The sequence below is a fragment of the Notolepis coatsorum genome (genome assembly GCF_963971535.1).
Source record: "Notolepis coatsorum genome assembly, chromosome: 14".
Taxonomy (NCBI): domain Eukaryota; kingdom Metazoa; phylum Chordata; class Actinopteri; order Aulopiformes; family Paralepididae; genus Notolepis; species Notolepis coatsorum.
In genome coordinates, this window is record NC_140178.1 from 44,586,413 (window position 1) to 44,606,576 (window position 20,164).

At 43.7% G+C, this 20,164-nt stretch overlaps 1 protein-coding gene across 1 annotated transcript in view; it reads left to right on the forward strand.

Annotated features, from left to right (window-relative positions):
- mei1 (meiotic double-stranded break formation protein 1) overlaps positions 1 to 20,164 on the forward strand; it is a gene marked incomplete at both ends in the record, with an annotated part of 379,667 nt that overhangs the window by 219,109 nt on the left and 140,394 nt on the right. The window contains one exon of the mRNA XM_084329092.1: positions 12,577 to 12,690. Within this exon, the coding sequence (XP_084185218.1) occupies positions 12,577 to 12,690 (114 nt within the window). The remainder of the gene's footprint in view (positions 1 to 12,576; positions 12,691 to 20,164) is intronic.

A 20,164-nucleotide genomic window follows, 5' to 3' on the forward strand; every position in this document is an offset into this window, starting at 1 on the left:
CTTAAATGTAAAGCAATATCCTGTGCGTGATTCGCACAGGAAGTAAGACTTGATGCCATAGCGGGTGGGCTTATTGGGGTTGTAGACCCGGAAGGTCAGGCGGCCTCGCCATGCCATCACCCCCTCGTCAATGGCGAGCTCACGTTCAGGCTGGTACAGGTCCTTGCACCTCGCGTTTACATGGTCGACTACAGGGCGTACTTTGCACAATTTGTCTCTAACTTCCAGGGATGTATTGTCCGCAAAGTGGAGGAATCGCCAGATCAATTGAAACCGGTTGCGTGGCATGGTCTGCGAGTAATATGGTGTGTACATCATGTCGTCAGTGGTCCACATCTGGTCCACGCGAGGCTTCCGCAGGACACTGCTAAGGAAATTGAGTCCAAGGAACTTCTTCAGCTCCTTCAATGTGAGGGGCTTCCAAAGCAGTGCCCTGCTACTGGTTAGCGTGGGGTCCAGCCGGGCAATAGACTGATCAGCGTAGAGGTTGGTCTGGGCAACAATGGAATTCAGAAAAGCATCCGTCAGGAACAGATCCATCCATTTCGCAGGCCGGTACGATTTGAGTGCCGCGGCGTCCTGGAGCAACCCCGGTTGGGCTGTGAAGGGGATCCTGTGAGGCACCCAGCCCTCACGAGACCAGGCATTCTCCTCTTCCTGACGGATCGCAGCCCTGCTCTTCACTCCTCCGCGTCGCACGCCACGACCTGTCAATTATACAAATATACTATAACACCCCTACTGTAGACAAACATTCATATGCCACGTAGTTACAAACTGTGTGTGAGTGAATGAGTGAGTGTGTGTGGGGTTCAGATGTCAGAGCTGGACGTGGTGTGGGGGTCAGAGGTCAGAGCTGGAAGTGGTGTGCAGAGTGAGGCCAACTTACCGCTCTTAGATGTGCGTTTCCGCCCTGCAACGGGTTCCGGCATGTCCAGACTAGCATCCAGTTCTAGAATCACATGATGTAATACATTACACTAGGGCAACGTATTGTCATTGTATTTACATGATATATATATATATATAGCATTATGTGTTATATTTTATGTACAATTACCTGCAGGAGTAGAATGTGATCCTATGTCGTTGCCAGTCTCTGCGTCACTCTCTGCGGGGTCTGCGCCAGAATCTGAATTGGATTAAATTCATTCAGTAAGTAAGTCTCATAAAACACAATAGTAATACATTTACATACATAAATGTAGTTAGTACATACCCAAGCATGTTGGTGTATCGGCCCCGGACTCGGTGTCAGATCCTGTAATGAACACAAAATAAATCAGCGGCCATTGTACATCAAAGCATGTACATGTACATGTGTGTGTGTGTGTGTAGGTGCACGCCCTTTGATGTGTGTAGCTATCAATGTAAGTGATATAGTTGCATGCTGTGCATGCCACCATACATGTGCTAAGTTGGGGTGCATGGCAGGCCTGTACAGTGCGACATATATCTCGCACGTGCTACAGCAACAGCGGTCTGTGCGATGGATGGATTTACTTCAGTAGCACAGGTGCGATAGGGATTCGGTTCATATAGATACTCTTATTTTGAAAATCCTGTAGCGGGTCTCATTTCTGCCCACGCGCAGCTCCAGCTAGGCTCCGAAAGCTAGCAACGTTCAGGTGCATATGATAATCTTATTTTGAAAAAACTCTTGTGACAACTCGACGAGTCATATCCGCCCTATCCGTGCGCCTTCTGCAAGCAGAGCAGCGCGTTGGTCGGTTGCTGCGTTAACACAGCAGTGCGCCTACACGTCCCGAAATAAGTCCGTGGTGTTTTTTTCTTCTCGCAACGGGTCAAATGCATCTACATGCTTTGCACCGTCGCCATTCCTTTATGCGCACATCGCCCGAAATTAACGTTTATGTACCATTACAATCACTACAACGTTAGCAAGCTAACAAGCTAATCCTGATCACAGGCAGAGCCAGCAGACACAGTGTGGAAAGGGAAATGGGGGGGCACTCCCCTTCCCTGTGTGTGTGTGCGTGCGTGCGTTTGGAAAGATGATGAAGTCACTAGTCAGGACAGGAGTATATTATAGTAAACTGAGGATGGACAGATAATGTTGATATTCAAATAAACAAGTTTCGAGAGGAGTGGAAGTTTGAAGACAGACTAGACTACAATATGATGCGGGGGTGGTGAGTTGAAACAGTGTGTGTGAATGAATGAATGAGAACTTTATTTAACAGATTGCAGAATGGGTACAGTACAGTATGGCTCAATACACACAATTGTTAAGGGGATGCAGACCTGAGAAAGACGTTTGTCTTGTTTACATCAGGGTCCCCCATTGTGTGTGTGTGTGTGTGTGTGTGTGTGTGTGTCCCAACCGACCCCACTTCTATGTTTCAATAAATTATTTGCATTTAAAACTATTAACGCTGACTCATTCCTTCAGTCCACTCAAAATTATGCTAATATTCCTTATGTTGTTTATGATATTAATTGAAAATAGCATATGAGAGTATCATAGTAATAATAACACATGGCGATATACTAAATGACAGCCAAACATGGCACTGCAACTAAATAACACAAATACAATAGGCACATTTGTGACTGTTACAAATATAACAAGTTTTATACTTGTGCTACAAGATTTTGGCCTGTGCTACAAAACTATCAACCTCTGTAGCACCAGTGCTATGTGCAAAAAAAGTTAACGTACAGCCCTGGTGCATGGCATGTAGGCCTGTTTGAAGTGATGGAGTAGGGCGTCTTTTTTTTTTTACAAGGGCTTGTGTGTGTGTGTGTGTGTGTGGTGTGTGATATGCAGGCCTCGCCATAGTTCAAAGGTGTTTGAGAGGGTTCAAGCCTTTGATGTGGTGTGTGTGTGTGTGTGTGTGTGTGTGTGCAGCACATGGTGGCCTATATATGCATGGATTGTGTAGCATAGCATGTAGCACAATTCCATTGATAGCACACACACACACACAGTGTGTGCTATCAATGGAATTGTGCTACATGCTATGCTACACAATCCATGCATATATAGGCCACCATGTGCTGCACACACACACACACACACAAAGATCAAAGGGCATGACCCCTATCCAACAGCTTTGAACTTGCAGCACATTGTGGCCTATATATGCATGGATTGTGTAGCATAGCATGTAGCACAATTCCATTGATAGCACACACTGTGTGTGTGTGTGCTATCAATGGAATTGGGACTATGCTAAATGAAATAGCATTGATTACAACACACACACACACCACATCAAAGGCTTGAACCCTCTCAAACACCTTTGAACTATGGCGAGGCCTGCATATCACACACCACACACACACACACACACACACAAGCCCTTGTAAAAAAAAAAGATGCCCTACTCCATCACTTCAAACAGGCCTACATGCCATGCACCCCAACTTAGCACATGTATGGTGGCATGCACAGCATGCAACTATATCACTTACATTTATAGCTACACACATCAAAGGGCGTGCACCTACACACACACACACACACACACCAAAGGCTGTGCACCCCAACTTAGCACATGTTGTCCTGCACAGCATGCAACTATATCACTTACATTGATAGCTACACACATCAAAGGGCGTGCACCTACACACACACACACACACACAACAAAGGCTGTGCACCCCAACTTAGCACATTGTGTCCTGCACAGCATGCAACTATATCACTTACATTGATAGCTACACACATCAAAGGGCGTGCACCTACACACACACACACACACACACACACACACACACACACACACACAAGGCCATGCAACCTAACGTGTAGCACATGGTCATCAACTATCGATTTGAACATGCACGTAAAACAATATTCACATTGCAACATGACGTACCATTGCCCCCTCGTTGACCACCACCGCGTCCCACGTCTGACTTGTGCGATGAATCAGACCCATAAGTACACCTCCGACCCAAATCGAGATCATCGTCAGATGACTCCGGAGCTATAATATAATAAATGCATATCGGCGTTGGTTTGGCGAACTAACGTTACATATTCACAGTATACAATGAATCAATTAGCGTTAGGTAAATCATCAAATACACGTTTCACACACACACACAATCACATATAATAAATGCATATCGGCGTTGGTTTGGCGAACTAACGTTACATATTCACAGTATACAATGAATCAATTAGCGTTAGGTAAATCATCAAATACACGTTTCACACACACACACAATCACATAAGACCGTGTAATTACCTGGTGGTTCCCAATCGGCGCTCCCATCAGATTCATGGGTGGTCGAATCGCTGTCCGCTGACTCGGATGAAGAAGCTATGACCACAGCGGCCTTCCTCTTCCTCGAACTGCATCGGGGAGAGCCGCTCCCGGTCCCGGGGCGAGACGCGTTGCTGGGCCCAGCAACGGTCTCTCGGCTCTCTCCGATCGGAGCTACCAAAGTCGTTGGTGCTGCTGCTGCTGGAGCTACCAAAGGTCCGGTCGTTGGTGCCGCTGCTGGAGCTACCAAAGGTCCGGTCGTTGGTGCCGCTGCTGCAACCGCGGGTCCAAACGCCAGCTTCGTTTGAACAAACCGATCCGCTGTCGGTTTGTCGCCTCGCTTACCTACACTACGTCTCCTCATACTGAACTAATAATCTAAATGGAACTACTAACTGATCAAACTACTATTACTACTACTGAAATATACTACCTAGACTACACACTAATCCCTCACAATAGTACTACTACTTAGCACGACTAAGTACTTTCTAAAGCACAGCTGAAACCTTACAATTATTCTGATACTACCACTATACTGTATAACACTATAAATATAGACTATAGGCTGATCTCAATTCAAATATCTCTCTCTCAATCTCTCTCTCTCTATCGCTCTATCTATCTCTCTCTCTCTCTCCTCCAAAACCTCGTCGATTCTGGGATCGCGCAAACTTTTTATACCTGTGGTCACATTGGCCACTGCATCTGGCCAATCAAATGCCAGATTCATTGTGGGGTACAATATTCACCCTCATGTGATAGTGTTAGAAAATAGGGGGACACTGCCACCTAGTGTAATTTGAGAGGAAATGCAGTTTCCTGTTCAAATTTTCTGCCAAAAGCTCCGCGGTGAAGTTCAGACGGGGAAAATCAAAAAAAGATGTAAACAGATCAAAGACGCTGTAAAGCGTCTTCGGCAACTTGAGCATGGCCGGGAATGACGCTGAAAAGCGTTTCCCGGCACCCAAAGTGTTAACTAAGGTCAAACTTTCGATCTTGCAAAAATGGCAATCACTCGCAGTGTTTCCCCTGAAAACAAATTCAACAGCGGTGCTGTGCTGCGCGCACTCTGCCGGAATCCATATTTGTGCGTGCGCACGTGCCGCCGGAATCCATATTAGCGCACGCTGCCGGAGAAATAACTTAAAACTACCTTAGAATTGTTCGAGATAGATTATTCATGTTCATGTTCATGGAGTCATGTGCGTGTGAATTTGCTAGGATGTTTTTGGTGTGTCCGCTGACACTAGAAGTGCTCTGGAGGCCCAGGTAGCTGCATATTTGTACACTGCAAAAAATTAAATCTTATCAAGTGTAAATATCTTGTATTTGGTACAATAAGTCCAATATTGAGTAGAATTATCTTCAATTATCTTATTCCACTGGCAGATAATTTAGCTTATTTTTTTTCTTGATTTTTGGTTAATTTAATCTTGTTTTAACCTTCCTGCACCTCTGGAACAAAAAACTTCCCAACTGTAGATACTGTACATACTGTACTTGGGATAACCTTGTGAAGTCTGCATTATTTTATATTTTTTTTGTCTATAGTTTGCCCTGCAACAAAACACTGCACACCTTTACCCCTTTGGTCAAAAAACAATCATTGCACAGCCCAAATGGAATGATAAAAAAATAATTATAATCTTTTTTTTTATTATTATTATTATTTTTTTATTATATTCGGGGGGTAGTCTAGTTCATAGCAGCAGCGGTCCTAATTCAGCAGTGGCGCAGCGCCTGCAATGATGACGTAATCTGTCACGAGTCTTGTGAGTCATACATTAGTCTTAAGGTGCTCCCATAGTCGACTCTCACGAACTCAAAGCGGACTTGCATGTTAAACACGTTTTTTGAAAACGATGCCATTGCAGATTGAAAAGATGCGACGGCTGCTACCTCGAGTACCGGAGGGGACTCGTGCAATGTATGGCTTCGTCCACATTACAGCCGGCTTGTGGGAAGCATGGCCAAACAGCGTTCGAGACAGGGGAGGGTAGAATTGGACGATACGAAATTGGGATGGGAGAAAAAAAGAAAACGGGAGAAAAAGTAGATAAAAAAAAAAAAAAAACGGGCACAGAGGCACTAAAAGAGGATTTCACCTGTCTAATGAACACACTAGACAAATATCAAGATGTATCCATCTGGTGGACCAATTGCATGTTTTCGCAGAGGACAAGAAGCCTTCAGTCGACTCCTTGAGACATTAAGCACAGCCCAAATGGAATGATAAAAAAAATAATTATAATCTTTTTTTTTATTATTATTATTTTTTTTTTATTATATTCGGGGGGTAGTCTAGTTCATAGCAGCAGCGGTCCTAATTCAGCAGTGGCGCAGCGCCTGCAATGATGACGTAATCTGTCATGAGTCTTGTGAGTCATACATTAGTCTTAAGGTGCTCCCATAGACGACTCTCACGGACTCAAAGCGGACCCAAAGCGGACTCAAAGCAGACCCAAAGCGGACTCCAAGTGCAAAGCTCCTATTTTCTAATGCGCGGACGTCCGCGCCGCTGACTTGATGTCACACAAAACGCTGCTTGGCTGAGGTCCGCTCGACTATGAAAGCTCAAAGAGTCCACGCGGACCTCGCAGAGTCCAGAGGGTGCAGGGGGTGCAGTTTAAAAAAACACATGCATTTACACCTTATTAACAACTCATCACAGGCCACACTTTGAGAATGCCTGCTCTAAACGATGGCAGACACTCTAGCTAAGAAGCTCTCTCTCTCTCTCTTTCTCTTCTCATCTTTACATCTTTAACATAATAACCATCTCTCTCTCCTCACCCCTCTACACCTTTACCATAATAACCCTCGCTCTCTTTCTACACCTCTTCACAGACAGTATAATAAAGCCTCTTTCTCACATCTTTCCATCAGCCATTATGTTAAAGTAGTCTGGGACTGGGTTTGCTGAAAGTGTGTGAGCACTGTGATCTAATGGAACCAGTGGAACAGAAAACAGCATCTTAAACGCAGAGCTGCTTTGGGGACAATCTGTCCCAGTGCAGTACAGTTCACCTCAACTCAGCTCAGTCAGGGGTTTTCAAGTGCAATGAGGTGATGGTTTGTAATCTATACGTTTTTCATTATGGCTATCTTCAACTAAAGAAATTCTTATTCCCACATAGAACTTTGACGACTAATCGATAAAATTGTGTTTCTCTACATGCAATCATGGAGAAGGACCTCTTAAATGTAATGCTTACCAGATATGTGCTTATAGTTTTTCAAGAAATAACACATTCTGTATGGAAAAAAGGGTCGACTGACCCCTTATGAGGGGACAGCCCTATTATTCAGGTATACACAATAATGGTTGCCTTGACAAGAGTTTGGATGTTTGGTGACTGTAGGACCAGTACTGGCTCCAGAATTATATTTGGGCCCCCTAAAGCTGCCTGCACATGACCACCGGCAAAATAGGCTCTGCACTGGCTGGGCCATTGTTTTTGCTGACATTTTCAAAGCTTTATGTAAGCAGAAGAGAGTCAGATAAATGTATCCTGTTTTGGAGTTTACCACCACATTAAATCTGCACTGTGCCTCGCAGTAATCAAAGAACGGAAAGCTGATCAATGAGCAATGATCTAAAGCGGAGTTAGGGATCCTGCAGAATGCTGTTGTCATGTCAGCTAGTGAGTTATTTACTAAGGCGCATTGTGACACAACTTCAAAATTCATAGGCTTTACCGACGCCTCCCAAACACTTGGGGCTAGATCCACAAAGAATGGATTGCACGGAGCAAGTTGCACCCTTACTTACAATTCATTATGAATTGAAAATGGGGGACCCTGATGTAAACAAGACGAAACTATTTCTCTGGTCTGCATCCCCTTAACAATTGTGTGTATTGAGTTGTACTGTATTGTACCCATTCTGCAATCTGTTAATAAAATGTTCATTCAATCAATCACCGTGCAGATTGATTGATTGAATGAAAATTGGCATTCGGGTCAGCCCTTTGTCACACATTTTCTTTCTCACACAAACAAGTAAAAAACAACACATCTATAATAATTTGAATTAGAATTAAAAAAGGAATATAACCATTTTAAATGTATTTGCAAATGTAAAATATTAAATAAGTGGAAGTATATACAAAAAAGGGTCAGTGATATTGTGCGAATGCAGTGGTCAAAAATAGAATCTGAGAAGTGTTACTGCTGTACAGAATATACTGTACAGTGATAGGAACGTAATAAATAGAATATGGAGAATATTTGCAGAGGTGGAAATACTATCTTTGCTGTACATAATGTACAGAGTGAGTATATCCTCTCTCCTATCTCACTTTGACTACAGATTGTTATTTGTGCAGAACTTGTCACCTGAGTGCCTTTTTCAATTCCACTGGAGAGGAAGAGCTTCCCTGAAATCTGAGTTACATGTATGACATCACTAATAAGTACCACCGTCCAATATGCAAACATATACAAATTAGGCTCCAGGAGCATGATGAGATAAGTTGAAACCTTTAGCGTACATACATTCTCTCTCTTTCTTTCACCCCCTTTCTCACCATATCTGCTCTCTTTCTCTCACACCTTTTCCTGTGATTTCATTCCCCCTCATAGCAACCGTTGTTTCTTCCATCGTGGCACACTCCTACGCAGAACCGTCTCTGCCTGTAGCTACCTCACAGATAGCTAAACACCTCTGCACAAGAGAGCAACGTCTAGTTTAGTTTGAAAGAAAATGCGGCTATAAAGTTTAATTTGGGTGTATACAGAGTATCACTAATAACCAAAGATTAAGCTTGTTTTTATGAGTTATGCAGCGATGTAGTTATCAGAAAAGTAAACAGACTAATAGTGCTATGTCTTTTCTGCGTTAGGAAACCATACCGTTATGGCTGCGATCATCTTCATCACCCAACTCTCTGTGCATTCCATGAAAGGTCTTCACTTACACAACACAAACATGTGTGCCAAACAATTTTCAAGGACTAGTTATAATAAGGTTTTAAGTGGAAATGAGCTTGACGGTGTAGTATATTTAAAAGGCTTTCCGTTAGGGGTGGGCAATATGACGATATTAAATAAATATCGGGGTACAGTTCATTAACGATACACTTTTTAAACATATCGTGGACATCGTGATGTTTGCACAAAACCTCACGTCAGTTTCTAAGCCGCTGCGGCTGAGATGAGACTTACTTTAGCGCAGCACTTTCTTCTCTCCCTCACACAGACACACACACTCGCCCAATTTTTTGTCACGTACACGCACATACACGCACACACGCCCAGAGACAGAGAGGCGGTAACTAAGTTAGCCGCTAGCTAAGCTAACTAACGTTAGAAGCTAACCCTGGAAATGCTCACAGGTGAGTGATCCACGACACCAGTTCCATAAGGGGGGGTGGGGGGGGGTTATATTGACGAGGCTTGACAACAGAGGTTTATATAATCATCATATTGGCGTGACTGTATCCATCAAAGGGTTAAATCAAGCATTTTTAAGTGCTTTAGAGGAAATGTCAAAATATTGCAATATATATTGTGTATCGTGATAGAGCAAAGAAATATCGTGATATCATTTAGAGGCCATATCGCCCAGCCCTACTTTCCGTACACATGTTAGTGTATTTTGCTCTATAAATGTTCTGTCTCTTATCCTCTCCTGAATCCAGCCCTAGCTGAGTTGCTATATTAATATTGTTAGCCATACCTGCTGCACACCCAATTTTTCAAATGTGCTGCCGCTGGTCTCCTCAGACCCAGACTGGTATATAGAACCACTTTACTAATCTGTTCAGAAACATTGGGTTGGAAAGCCGCTGTGGCTAAAAGCAGGGCTCCATCTCCCCACTTCTCTCTTGATTGGTTAGCAAAGTTGCAATTTGCTTTGTTCCGATAGTTGAATTTAGTTTGAACGGAGAACTCCATTTGAGCACTGCTGAAAGCCACTCCTGGGAAAATGTTCAGACTGAAAATTGAGGCAAAGCAAATAGCTAATTCAGGACTGGTGTCAGGCAATCTCGTACATGCTCCTCTCTCTCTCTCTCTCTCTCTCCCTCTCACTCATACACTTTCTCCTACCATTTTCTCTCATTCTATTTTTAACTTTATATCTCCCATTCCCACTGTTTTTCTATTACCAGTCTGCACCCCCACCTCTCTCTCTCTCTCTCTCTCTCTCTCTCTCTCTCTCTCTCTCTCTCTCTCTCTCCATTTCTCTCACCATGTCCCAAATGCTAATTCTCTCTTTCTCTGCCTCTCTATGCCTGTTATCACCTCTCTCTCTCTCTCTCTCTCTCTCTCTCTCTCTCTCTCTCTCTCTCTCTCTCTCTCTCTCTCTCTCTCTCTCTCTCTCTCTCTCCTATACCTATATCTCTCTAACTCTTTTTCTAATCTCTTTCTGTTTCCTCTTTCTATATTTCTCTTTTCCTCCTCACCTCCTTTCTCTCTTCTTTCACACACCTCTTTTTCATGTTTAACAATACCCCCCTCTTTCTCTCTCCCCCTCTTCTCTCCCCCTCTTTCCTCTCCCCCTCTTCTCTCTCTTTCTCTTTCAATTCAATCCAATGATGCTTTATTGGCACAAATGTCACAAGAACAACAATAAGATGAAGAATACTAGGGATGCCCCGATCGATCGGCCACCGATCGTTATCGGCCGATAATCAGTATAAATATGCGATAGGTGATCGGTGATAATGCTTTATTTTCGCCGATCGTCAAAACCGATCTCACTCGCTCGTCTCGCTGAGTTCTGTCTCAGACACCGGGAGCTGTGCGGCGTCTGCTCCTCCCTCCAGCCCCTCCCGCGCGCATGTAAACACGGGTCTAGTCTAGTGGGACGGGAGGACGGCGTCTCCCTTAGCTAACGTTAGCTACCATTACAAAATGACCCAGTCAACCATTCACTTCCAGTCCAATACATGATGAGGCATTGTCTAACCAAACGGTATCTAGCCAGCCAGCTACCGATAGCTCCTGACATCAACAAACGCTCCAGCAAGTCTAGTAGAGACGTGTATGATACCTCAGCTAGCTCATGTTAGCTGACGCCAGCTCACTGTTCAAAACGAAATGTCCCACTGAACTAAATAGTTCACCGAGGCGCTGTATCAACGTTATATAGCCGGCCAGCAGTAGCCACAGATAGCTCCTGATATCAATGTTTTATAACACTCATTCGATGCGTATTCAAGCTGAGGGCATGTTGTTGAATATGATCAATAGGGTCTAGCTGCAGCTCTGGAGAATCCTGGCCGTAGCTGCAGGCTACTCGAGTATAGGGTCCAGCTGCAGCTCCGGAGAATCCTGTACACAGAGACAGTGGAGCTTGTTGCGTGGTGGCGATGTCTCGCAGATAATACAAGTACAAGTCTAATTATATAATATATATATTTTATTAAAAAAAAAGAATAATAATAATTATATAAAATAATTTTTTATTTTATTTTAATCAAAAACGATTGGTATCGGATCGGTATCGGCCGATATGGCTCACGCCGATCGGTGATCGGTATCGGTGGCAAAAAACGTGATCGGGGCATCCCTAAAGAATAAATTTTGTTTAACCTCTTAACAGGCACCCAGAACTTGAGGACTGCATACTTTTTTGGCAAAGCTTATCTTTATACTTTATGCTTATAGCATATTCATGAGCCTGGTGTCTTTTAGCGTTTATCGCTTTTTTCTTTTCTTTTCTTTTTTTTTTTTTTTTACTACTGGGCAGTCCAGTAGAGAGAGAGAGAGGAGAAAAGGGAGATAGAGTGAGGGGAAGACATTCTGTAAATAACGAGGGTCCGGGAATCGAACCCGGGTCAGCCGTGCCGCGACTCAGCGTGTTATGTGGTTCGCCACTGGGGTGCCCCAAGCCTGGTGTCTTTTGAAAGATAACATTCTGAAGTTACTAATGCAAAAAAGCTCTCCAGAATTCCATTTCCTCATCCACGGCCATTCATTAGAAGTCTGATGGACTTCAGGTTTTCACTTGTCAACTTTCACCTATCATTGGAAAGCTACACTCATTGGCTACAACGCTGACAAATAATTTTTGCAATCGGCGGATGATTGGTAGTTCTGGAGCTGTGGTCATCTGACACTTGCGCGTACAAAGTTGCTCGCTTGACATATCGTCATGTAACTCGAGAACCAAGGCACTGATTTTGTCGAGTGAGGTGGCGTTCGAACGGCAACAAATAGATCTTAAATTGTGTAATTTAAATGTTCGGCAAAAAATGCATGTTGCATGTTAAGAGGTTAAAATGAAGAGAAAAAGATTACATTTCAAATGAACAAATAAGTATTGCATGCTGGAAGATACAGAACAACAATCTCTCCCTCTCTCTTTCCCTCTGTCTCTCTCTCTAGCAGGGCACTCTCTTACTCTGGTGCTGAAGTTGCTGTGTTTGATGCAGGCCAGTGCCCCTTCCTCCTCCTCTGACAAGGAGCTGGATGGAACTGACTTCAAGCTGCTCTACCACGGTGAGGTCACCAGGGGTCAGAAGGTCGACACAATCATAACCCCCTCCCAGAGTTCACCTCATACACATTCTAGGGCTGAGCCCAAACGTTCGGACCTTCGTTCGTTACGTTGGCATTCGAATCTTAATGAATGGGTTCGAACCTCTTTTCGTTTTTTATTTATTTATTTATTTTACACAAAAATATATATATCAGAATATCACAGTACTATGTTGTGTTTACAATTATTTGAAAGTCACGAAAGTCAATCAGCGTCTCCAAATATAATGCATATTTGCCTATTTTGTGCAAGCAAGGAAGCACCTCCAGTATGATAAAGCATGTGTTTCAACCCTCCATGCACTGTTGCCGTCTCCCGTTAGCTGCACTCAGGTTATAATATCTTCTGTGCTGGACGTGGAGAGAGATCTGGCTATGCGAGACACTCAAGTGTAACAATATACTGACAGCTGACATTCATATTTTATATTAGAGGTACTAGAGATGCACCGATCCATTAGTTTCACTTCCGATACCAATGCTGATACCTGAATATTTTTTCTTGAATAATAACTATTTAATAATTGATGTATGACAATCATTTACATTATACAAATATATCATTATTATTATTATCATCATCTGTAATGTTACATGTAATAATGTAATGTAATAATGTAATGTAATAATTACATTTAAATGTATTCCAAAGCAATTCATTTGAACTGTAGGTTAAGTAGGCTTCAAATACAAACTGGTATAGTAACTAATAGGCCTCCATAGTGCTGAGTAAGATTGGATTAGCCTACTGTACTTACTCCTGGTAGTAATAGACCTCCATAGAGCTGAGTAAAGCTGGATTAGCCTACTTAATCCTGGAAGCCTTAAAGCCCAACCTCTAGGTTAAACCCTACTGATCAATTATGGGTAGTTTACATCATTGGTATATAATTTCATTATTTATTTTTTTCCATTTGACACCGGAAATGCCACTCTGAAAGAGTTAAAAAGGTCCACGCACGAATAACATGCACGCGCGAATCAAAAAAGCTTATCAAACGCCGACGTCACAACAGGTGTGGCTTGCATATTAATGAGCCGAATCTAATGTTGCTTTTCCACTAAAATAAAGTACTCAGTTTGTCTCCGTGTGGGGAGGCAGGGCTGCTGATGATCAGCATGAGAGCTCCAGAAATGACACGTGAAAAACTGCAGACCACTGATTGGTCAGAAGAGAGACACGGTGACGTCACTGTTTGGGGAGTCTGAACGAAAACAGAACGCCGCCATCTTTGATGTCTCGCGTAGGATGTCTTTTGTATGTTTGCAGCAAGAAACAAGTGCAATAAAAAAGGATACAGTCACTGTGTATTCTGCCTCATTTATTGATGAAACAAAACAGACATCAACACAATTTGCCACCGAGCGGAGAGTTTAGTCTGACAAAAAGATCGCTGATTAGTTACGCTTGTTGTTGGGGGTTAGGGACGTAACGTTAGTTAGCCTAATGCTAACGTTAGCAGATAGACACGAGAGGCTATCTGTGTAGAATAGACACAATGAGGTAACGTTAGCATAATAGACACAACGAGAGTCTGGTTAATGTTGTTATTGATTGATTGAATGAAAACTGTGTTTTACTCTGGCTTGCCAAGCTCATCATAGCCCCTTTCGTGACTGATGCACCGAGTGAAGCTTGTGGACTCTACAACAGCGGCGGCGCGCCGGAGCCCGCAGCGCTAGTTAGCTCATAGCTATCGTGTAACACTAGCCTTTGCGGGCTCGGGCGCCCTGCGGCTGCCGCCGCCGTCGCGTCCATGGGCCCCCCGGCAGGGCACCCGTGGGGACGGGTCGGGGTGTACAGAGAGGAGAGAACCATTTTGGGTCGGCCGTTCATGCCGGCCAGCAAGCCGGATGTCGGGATATGTTGTTAGCACAATAGCTACCAAGCTAAGCTATGTTATCTACTAACGTTATAAACACTATGTGTACAACGACACAATGATTTACATTATTACAAATATGGTAACGTGGTTGTGGCTTTTACAAATAGTGGTTAGCTTTAGAGATGGATGGATGGCTATAATCACGGAGCAATAGTGAGGTGAAACAGATACATTTCCATTCGGCTAGTAGTAGCAAGCATATATCTATGGTAGCAAGGCTCTCTGCCTGCCACTAGCTGTGTGACTCTCAGCGCCCCCTGGTGAGCCCCCTGGTGACCAATACCTGTTGTGACGACATTACACGTGCACGTTATAAACCATTGATTAAAATATGCATGTGCATGTTGATTGTGTTGGGCAGACAAAATGTTTTGATAAAAACGCTAAAACTGGGTCAATTTCAATACTTATTTTTTCCCTTCTTCATGAAAGCCACTGTTGGCCTAGTCCACATTGTTTATTGAACAAAAATACAACGTGGAGGTTGACCTTTAAATCAGTATAAAAGGTGTTACCTAAAAAAAGATAAAAAACTGTCTCTAAGTCCAATGATTCACCTGAAGTGACCCACAAGAAGTTTGCCTTCTTGGCATCGTCTACAAATTAGTCTCAATTGCTGCTCATTTAAAAAAAAATAAAAAAAATTGGAACTACCATCTGTGGCTCAGAAGGTCCTGATATTCATTCTCTTTGGAAAAAGGAACAATACTTTTTAATGCCACTACAAGCGAGGCGAGGGCAGATACTGGAGAGAGAGAGAGAGAGAGAGAGAGAGAGAGAGAGAGAGAGAGAGAGAGAGATGGAGAGAGAGAGAGAGAGAGAGAGAGAGACCACTCATATACACACATCTCTCCCTCTGGAACAAGAAATTAATGTGATATACGGCATGATAAAAAAATGGGGGTGTAGTCGCACTACTGGTTATAATGTTTCATAGCACTATTTAAAAAAAATTGCAATCTGATGCCCTGCTGAATCTGGATCAGGTACGTGGATCAGTGAAGTCAGGTCAATATCCGATATGTGAATTACGTCATATCGGAACCCAATACCGATCGGATCGGTCCCATCTATAAGAGGTACCCAACAAACGATAATCTTAGATTCAAGTTCACAGAGCACCCTACCACCTCCAGTTCATCCCCAGAGACCTCTTATTAAAGAAAACTCCCTTCACTTTAGCCATGAATTGGAAGATGAGAACAGATAGAGTGGATGAATGTCACTGAGCAGTGATTTAAGGTAAATGGCTTGCATTCCTTGGCAACCTCCTTCCTTAGGTAATAGATAAGCAAAATCCCGGATCAACTACAAAATCCTGCTGCTCACCCATAACTGCATAAACGGACACGCACCCCCTCTACCTACAGGAACTCATCACTCCACAATCCTCCACCCGTACCCTCAGATCTGCTGGTAGCCTGCTCCTTCGGGTCCCCAGTACCAGGCTCTGCACCATGGGGGACCGAGCCTTCTGCTCGGCTGCACCACGCCTATGGAACAGCCTCCCCATCCAGCTGAGGGCACCACAGAGCCTGGACTCTTAACTCATTGGGTGCAAAAAACGAGTATACTAGTGTTTTGTCGCCACCGCTTGAGCGCCAAAAACGGGTTTTCTCGTTTTTAGATCCTTTGATCTTTTTCCTTTGATCCCCATTCTAAACACTCGCTCGGAGCTGCCTGTGTCTCCCTGGCACTGCTGCCTACGTTAAAATTCCAATGACGATCGAATCCCGCCAGGTGGCAGTATCACCTACCTTTTGAACTTGGTATATCAGTTGTCTTCCAGTACTGAGTTACCTCCGGCTGCTTTCCCCTCAAAGTGGATCAGGACATAGCAATCGGTCAGAGATTTGATGCCTCAAACCTATTGTTTCCCGTATGATAGCCATGCCCAATATACACGAGTAATTGCGATTGCGATGGGACGACTGAGATTCATTAATTTTGGAGTACCTTCTGACTGAGGTATGGTCTATTTTAGGTAACCTGCTTGTATTTTTTTAACCTAAAACATGGTTTTGTACCGATCACAGTGTCGTATTTTGCCGGACCTAAAACATGCTTTTGGTAACGATCGTAACGATGGTGTGAGGCTTGGTCCGCTCCCCGCCACACGCTCCGTTCCTTTAAGGTACTATGTTGATTGATGCATTCCCCGCCACGCGCTCCGTTCCTTTAAGGTGCCGTGTTGATTGGTGCATTCCCCGCCACACGCTTTTGGAGCAAGTATCAATCTCATCCCGCAGCTGTGACAGTTTGTAATTAGCGCCCCTGAAGGCTTTATATACACAGACCTCCTTGCTATCGATGTTGGGTCGTTCTGGAATACAACTGCATATACCTGCCATTCCCCGTCGCTGTTCCTGTCTTCTTTCTCTCCAGGACCTTTTTGTGGAGAACCGCTGTGGAGAACCTGGTTCCCCGTTTGGAGCTGCGCCTCGTTATCTGCCCGCTTTACGCGTTGCGCTCTGGTGAGTTTTTGGAAACAGTTCTTTTTGGATTATCAGTTTTTTGTGTGTTTGGTGAACACTGAAGAATTACCATTTTTGTTTTGTACTGGACTCAGCTATTTTGTGTGTTAGGATAACACTGAAGAATTCCGTTTTGTTTCGCACTGGACTCAGCTAATTTGTGTGTTAGAGTAACAGTGAAGAATACTGTGTTGTTTTTCACTGGACTCAGCTAACTTGTGTGTGGTACACCGAAGATCAAGTCACTTGGGAATAATACTGGACTCAGTCACTTCTCTGCCTCTGTGTGTTCGTTGGGCTGTTTCTGATCTCTCTCTCTCTCTCCGTTTTTCCACCGTGAGTGAAAGCTGGGAGTATCTGCAGAGCCGCTACAACGTCACATGCCAATTCCTCACCACTATCTACTGGGAGTATCTGCAGAGCCGCTACATCGTCACATGCCAGATCCCCGTTTGTTTGATTACTGTACCTCATCCATCTTGTGACTCTGTAAATAAATACGCCCTAGCTTTTGGCTAACTCTGAACTTCCTGTCTGTGCCGTTGCGGTTGAGGTCGGTTACAAACCATAACAGATGGTATATATATACCTTTGATTTGGAAATATTTGGAGTTTCAGGCGAGCAACCCGAACGATTTGGGCATAATGCATATAACACGTCATATCTCGCGATCTAGGAAAAAAGACTGGATTCTTTTGGAAAGGGGCGATGTTAGTATGGAATAGCACACAAACTAAAGTATGTAGAAATTAACTGGTTAGTCAGTGTTGGACTATAAACAATGCCTGTCAAATTAGCCATACTATTGTCTCCATAGCTATAATACAGAACACACGATGGGTCCCCAAACATCGCTAAAATGGTCAATAACGCTTCCGCCATTGAGTAGAGATGAGAAAACATCGTGGCGGTCAATGAGTTGAGCTTTTTTCAGAAATGTCAACTAAAGGTACATGCCTAAGTAAATGGAAGTTTGCTCCACGTCTACAAGGTCAATTTGCATGTTCTTGGTCAGGGGAGGAAAAAACGTTTTGGCTTACCAGCCAACTGGCGAGTAGATGATTTTTTTTACCAGCCAAACTGATTTTTTTACCAGCCAAAAATAAATCGCTAATTGTGATAATTACTTCTTTGTATGTCTTCGTCTAAATAGTCAATCATAGTAATAATCACACCGTGTCTCTACTCTTTAAAATATTTATTAGCATAAAACATTAATAAGTGTCTCTACTCTCCACAATATTAGGATATCACATATTAACATGAAAGAGGGAACTATTCTGGACTGGGTTGGGCTGAACTGGGCAGTGAAAGATGCTGGGCTGGACTGGGTTGGGCAGGGAAAGTTGGGCTGGTCTAGGTTGGACTGGGTTGGGCTGGTCTAGGTTGGACTGGGTTGGGCTGGACTGGGCTGGGCAGTGAAAGAACCAAGCATTTCACTGTAATGTAATAGCTAAATAAAACAACTTGAACTTGACTTGTTACATTTGCACTCTGGTTGGATGCCAAACGTATTCTGGTTGTTCTGTACTTGTGCTGTATGATGACAATACATTGGAATGGAATCTCATGTCAACGCTAGGGGTTCAGCAGGTGTATTCTGAATGCCAAGTATGACAACATCACCGTTGTGAAGGGCATATGGGCGAGTGGTGATATGGGGGGAAACCCGGTAATAATAAAATGTCACTCGGCTGCATTTAAGCAAAGCCGCTCAGTATAGTCCACTATGTTGAATGCGCGTTATGGTAGCTTGTTACATGCTAGGTAGCTAGCCGGCTAATGCTGGTTAGCCTCACGCCCACTTGTCATTCTCATCCGACTCGAAGGAGAACGCCGTGTGCTGTTGTTCGCCCCCATGTCAGACAGACCGCACTGATATCCGAAAGCGACGACTCTACATGCAATTATTTTCATCCACAATGTGTTTTTGTCTAAGTTTGTCTACGTTGTCAAGCCGGTGACAGGAGTCTGTAGGTCCGCGCGGCGTTATTTTTTTAGCCACATTTTACGGAGACGCTCTCTGATTGGCCACTGACGTTTCTGGTGCGCCCAATCGTGTGACGCCTGTTTCTACACCGGTTAAGCTTAGGCACTCTTTCGAAGTTGGTTAAGGTTAGAGTTTGTCTTAGAGCAGGGCGATAGAACACCAGCCCTGATTCCAAACTCTAACCTTAACCAACTTCGAAAGAGTCGCCTAAGGCTTAGCTTAACCAGTGATAAACTAGGCGTTAGGTAGTTTGCTGCTGTTTGACGCGGAAATCGGCAAATACACAGCTCGTCACGCGATTGGGCGCACATGTCAGTGGCCAATCAGAGAGCGTCTCCGCAAAATGCGGCTACGGAAAAAAATAACGCGTCTGCGCGCAGTGGTCTGTCCACTTCCCCTAGATGCGCGACATCTTCTAGAAAACGAGTGTTCATTGGAGGAGCTTAGAGCGCATCTGTACAACGATGATGTTCATTGGTTATGGTCGGATTATTATGAGGCGCAAATGGGAGGAATCATAAGGGGGGAGTCAGAGTTCGGCTTGTGCCAGTGAGCGAATCAGCAGATTGCAGAATGATTTTTTTGTTTTGTTTTGTTTACTAGTACTCGCCAGACTGGCGAGTGCTCTTCATGAATCACTCGCCAAACATAAAAAATACTCGCATTTGGCGAGTAAAGTGGCCTAATTTCCTCCCCTGTTCTTGGTATCTAGGGACCTGGGGGTATGTATTCCCAGTGTCAGAAATATTGTGTCTGTTACTAGGCTTGAGTAAATTGTAATGAGAATAATTATATAAATTATGATTTTTCTTTTTGCATCTGTGCCGGTGAATAAGACCATGTTACAATTGTGCTGGGCTCATTCAGCACCTTCTTGAGATCAAGTGTACAAAAGATCTAAGAAAATGAATAAAGGGAAGATGACTAAACAGAAGGATTTGTAGATACCTCTTCACCAAGGCTTTTCCCCATCAGTTAGTTTAGATTAGATTAGGTCCATTATCCCTTACCTTCCCTCATCCCCTTTTTCCTAGCCCTATTTTTTGTCCTGATTGTGAAGCGACCTTGGGTTCTATGAAAGGCG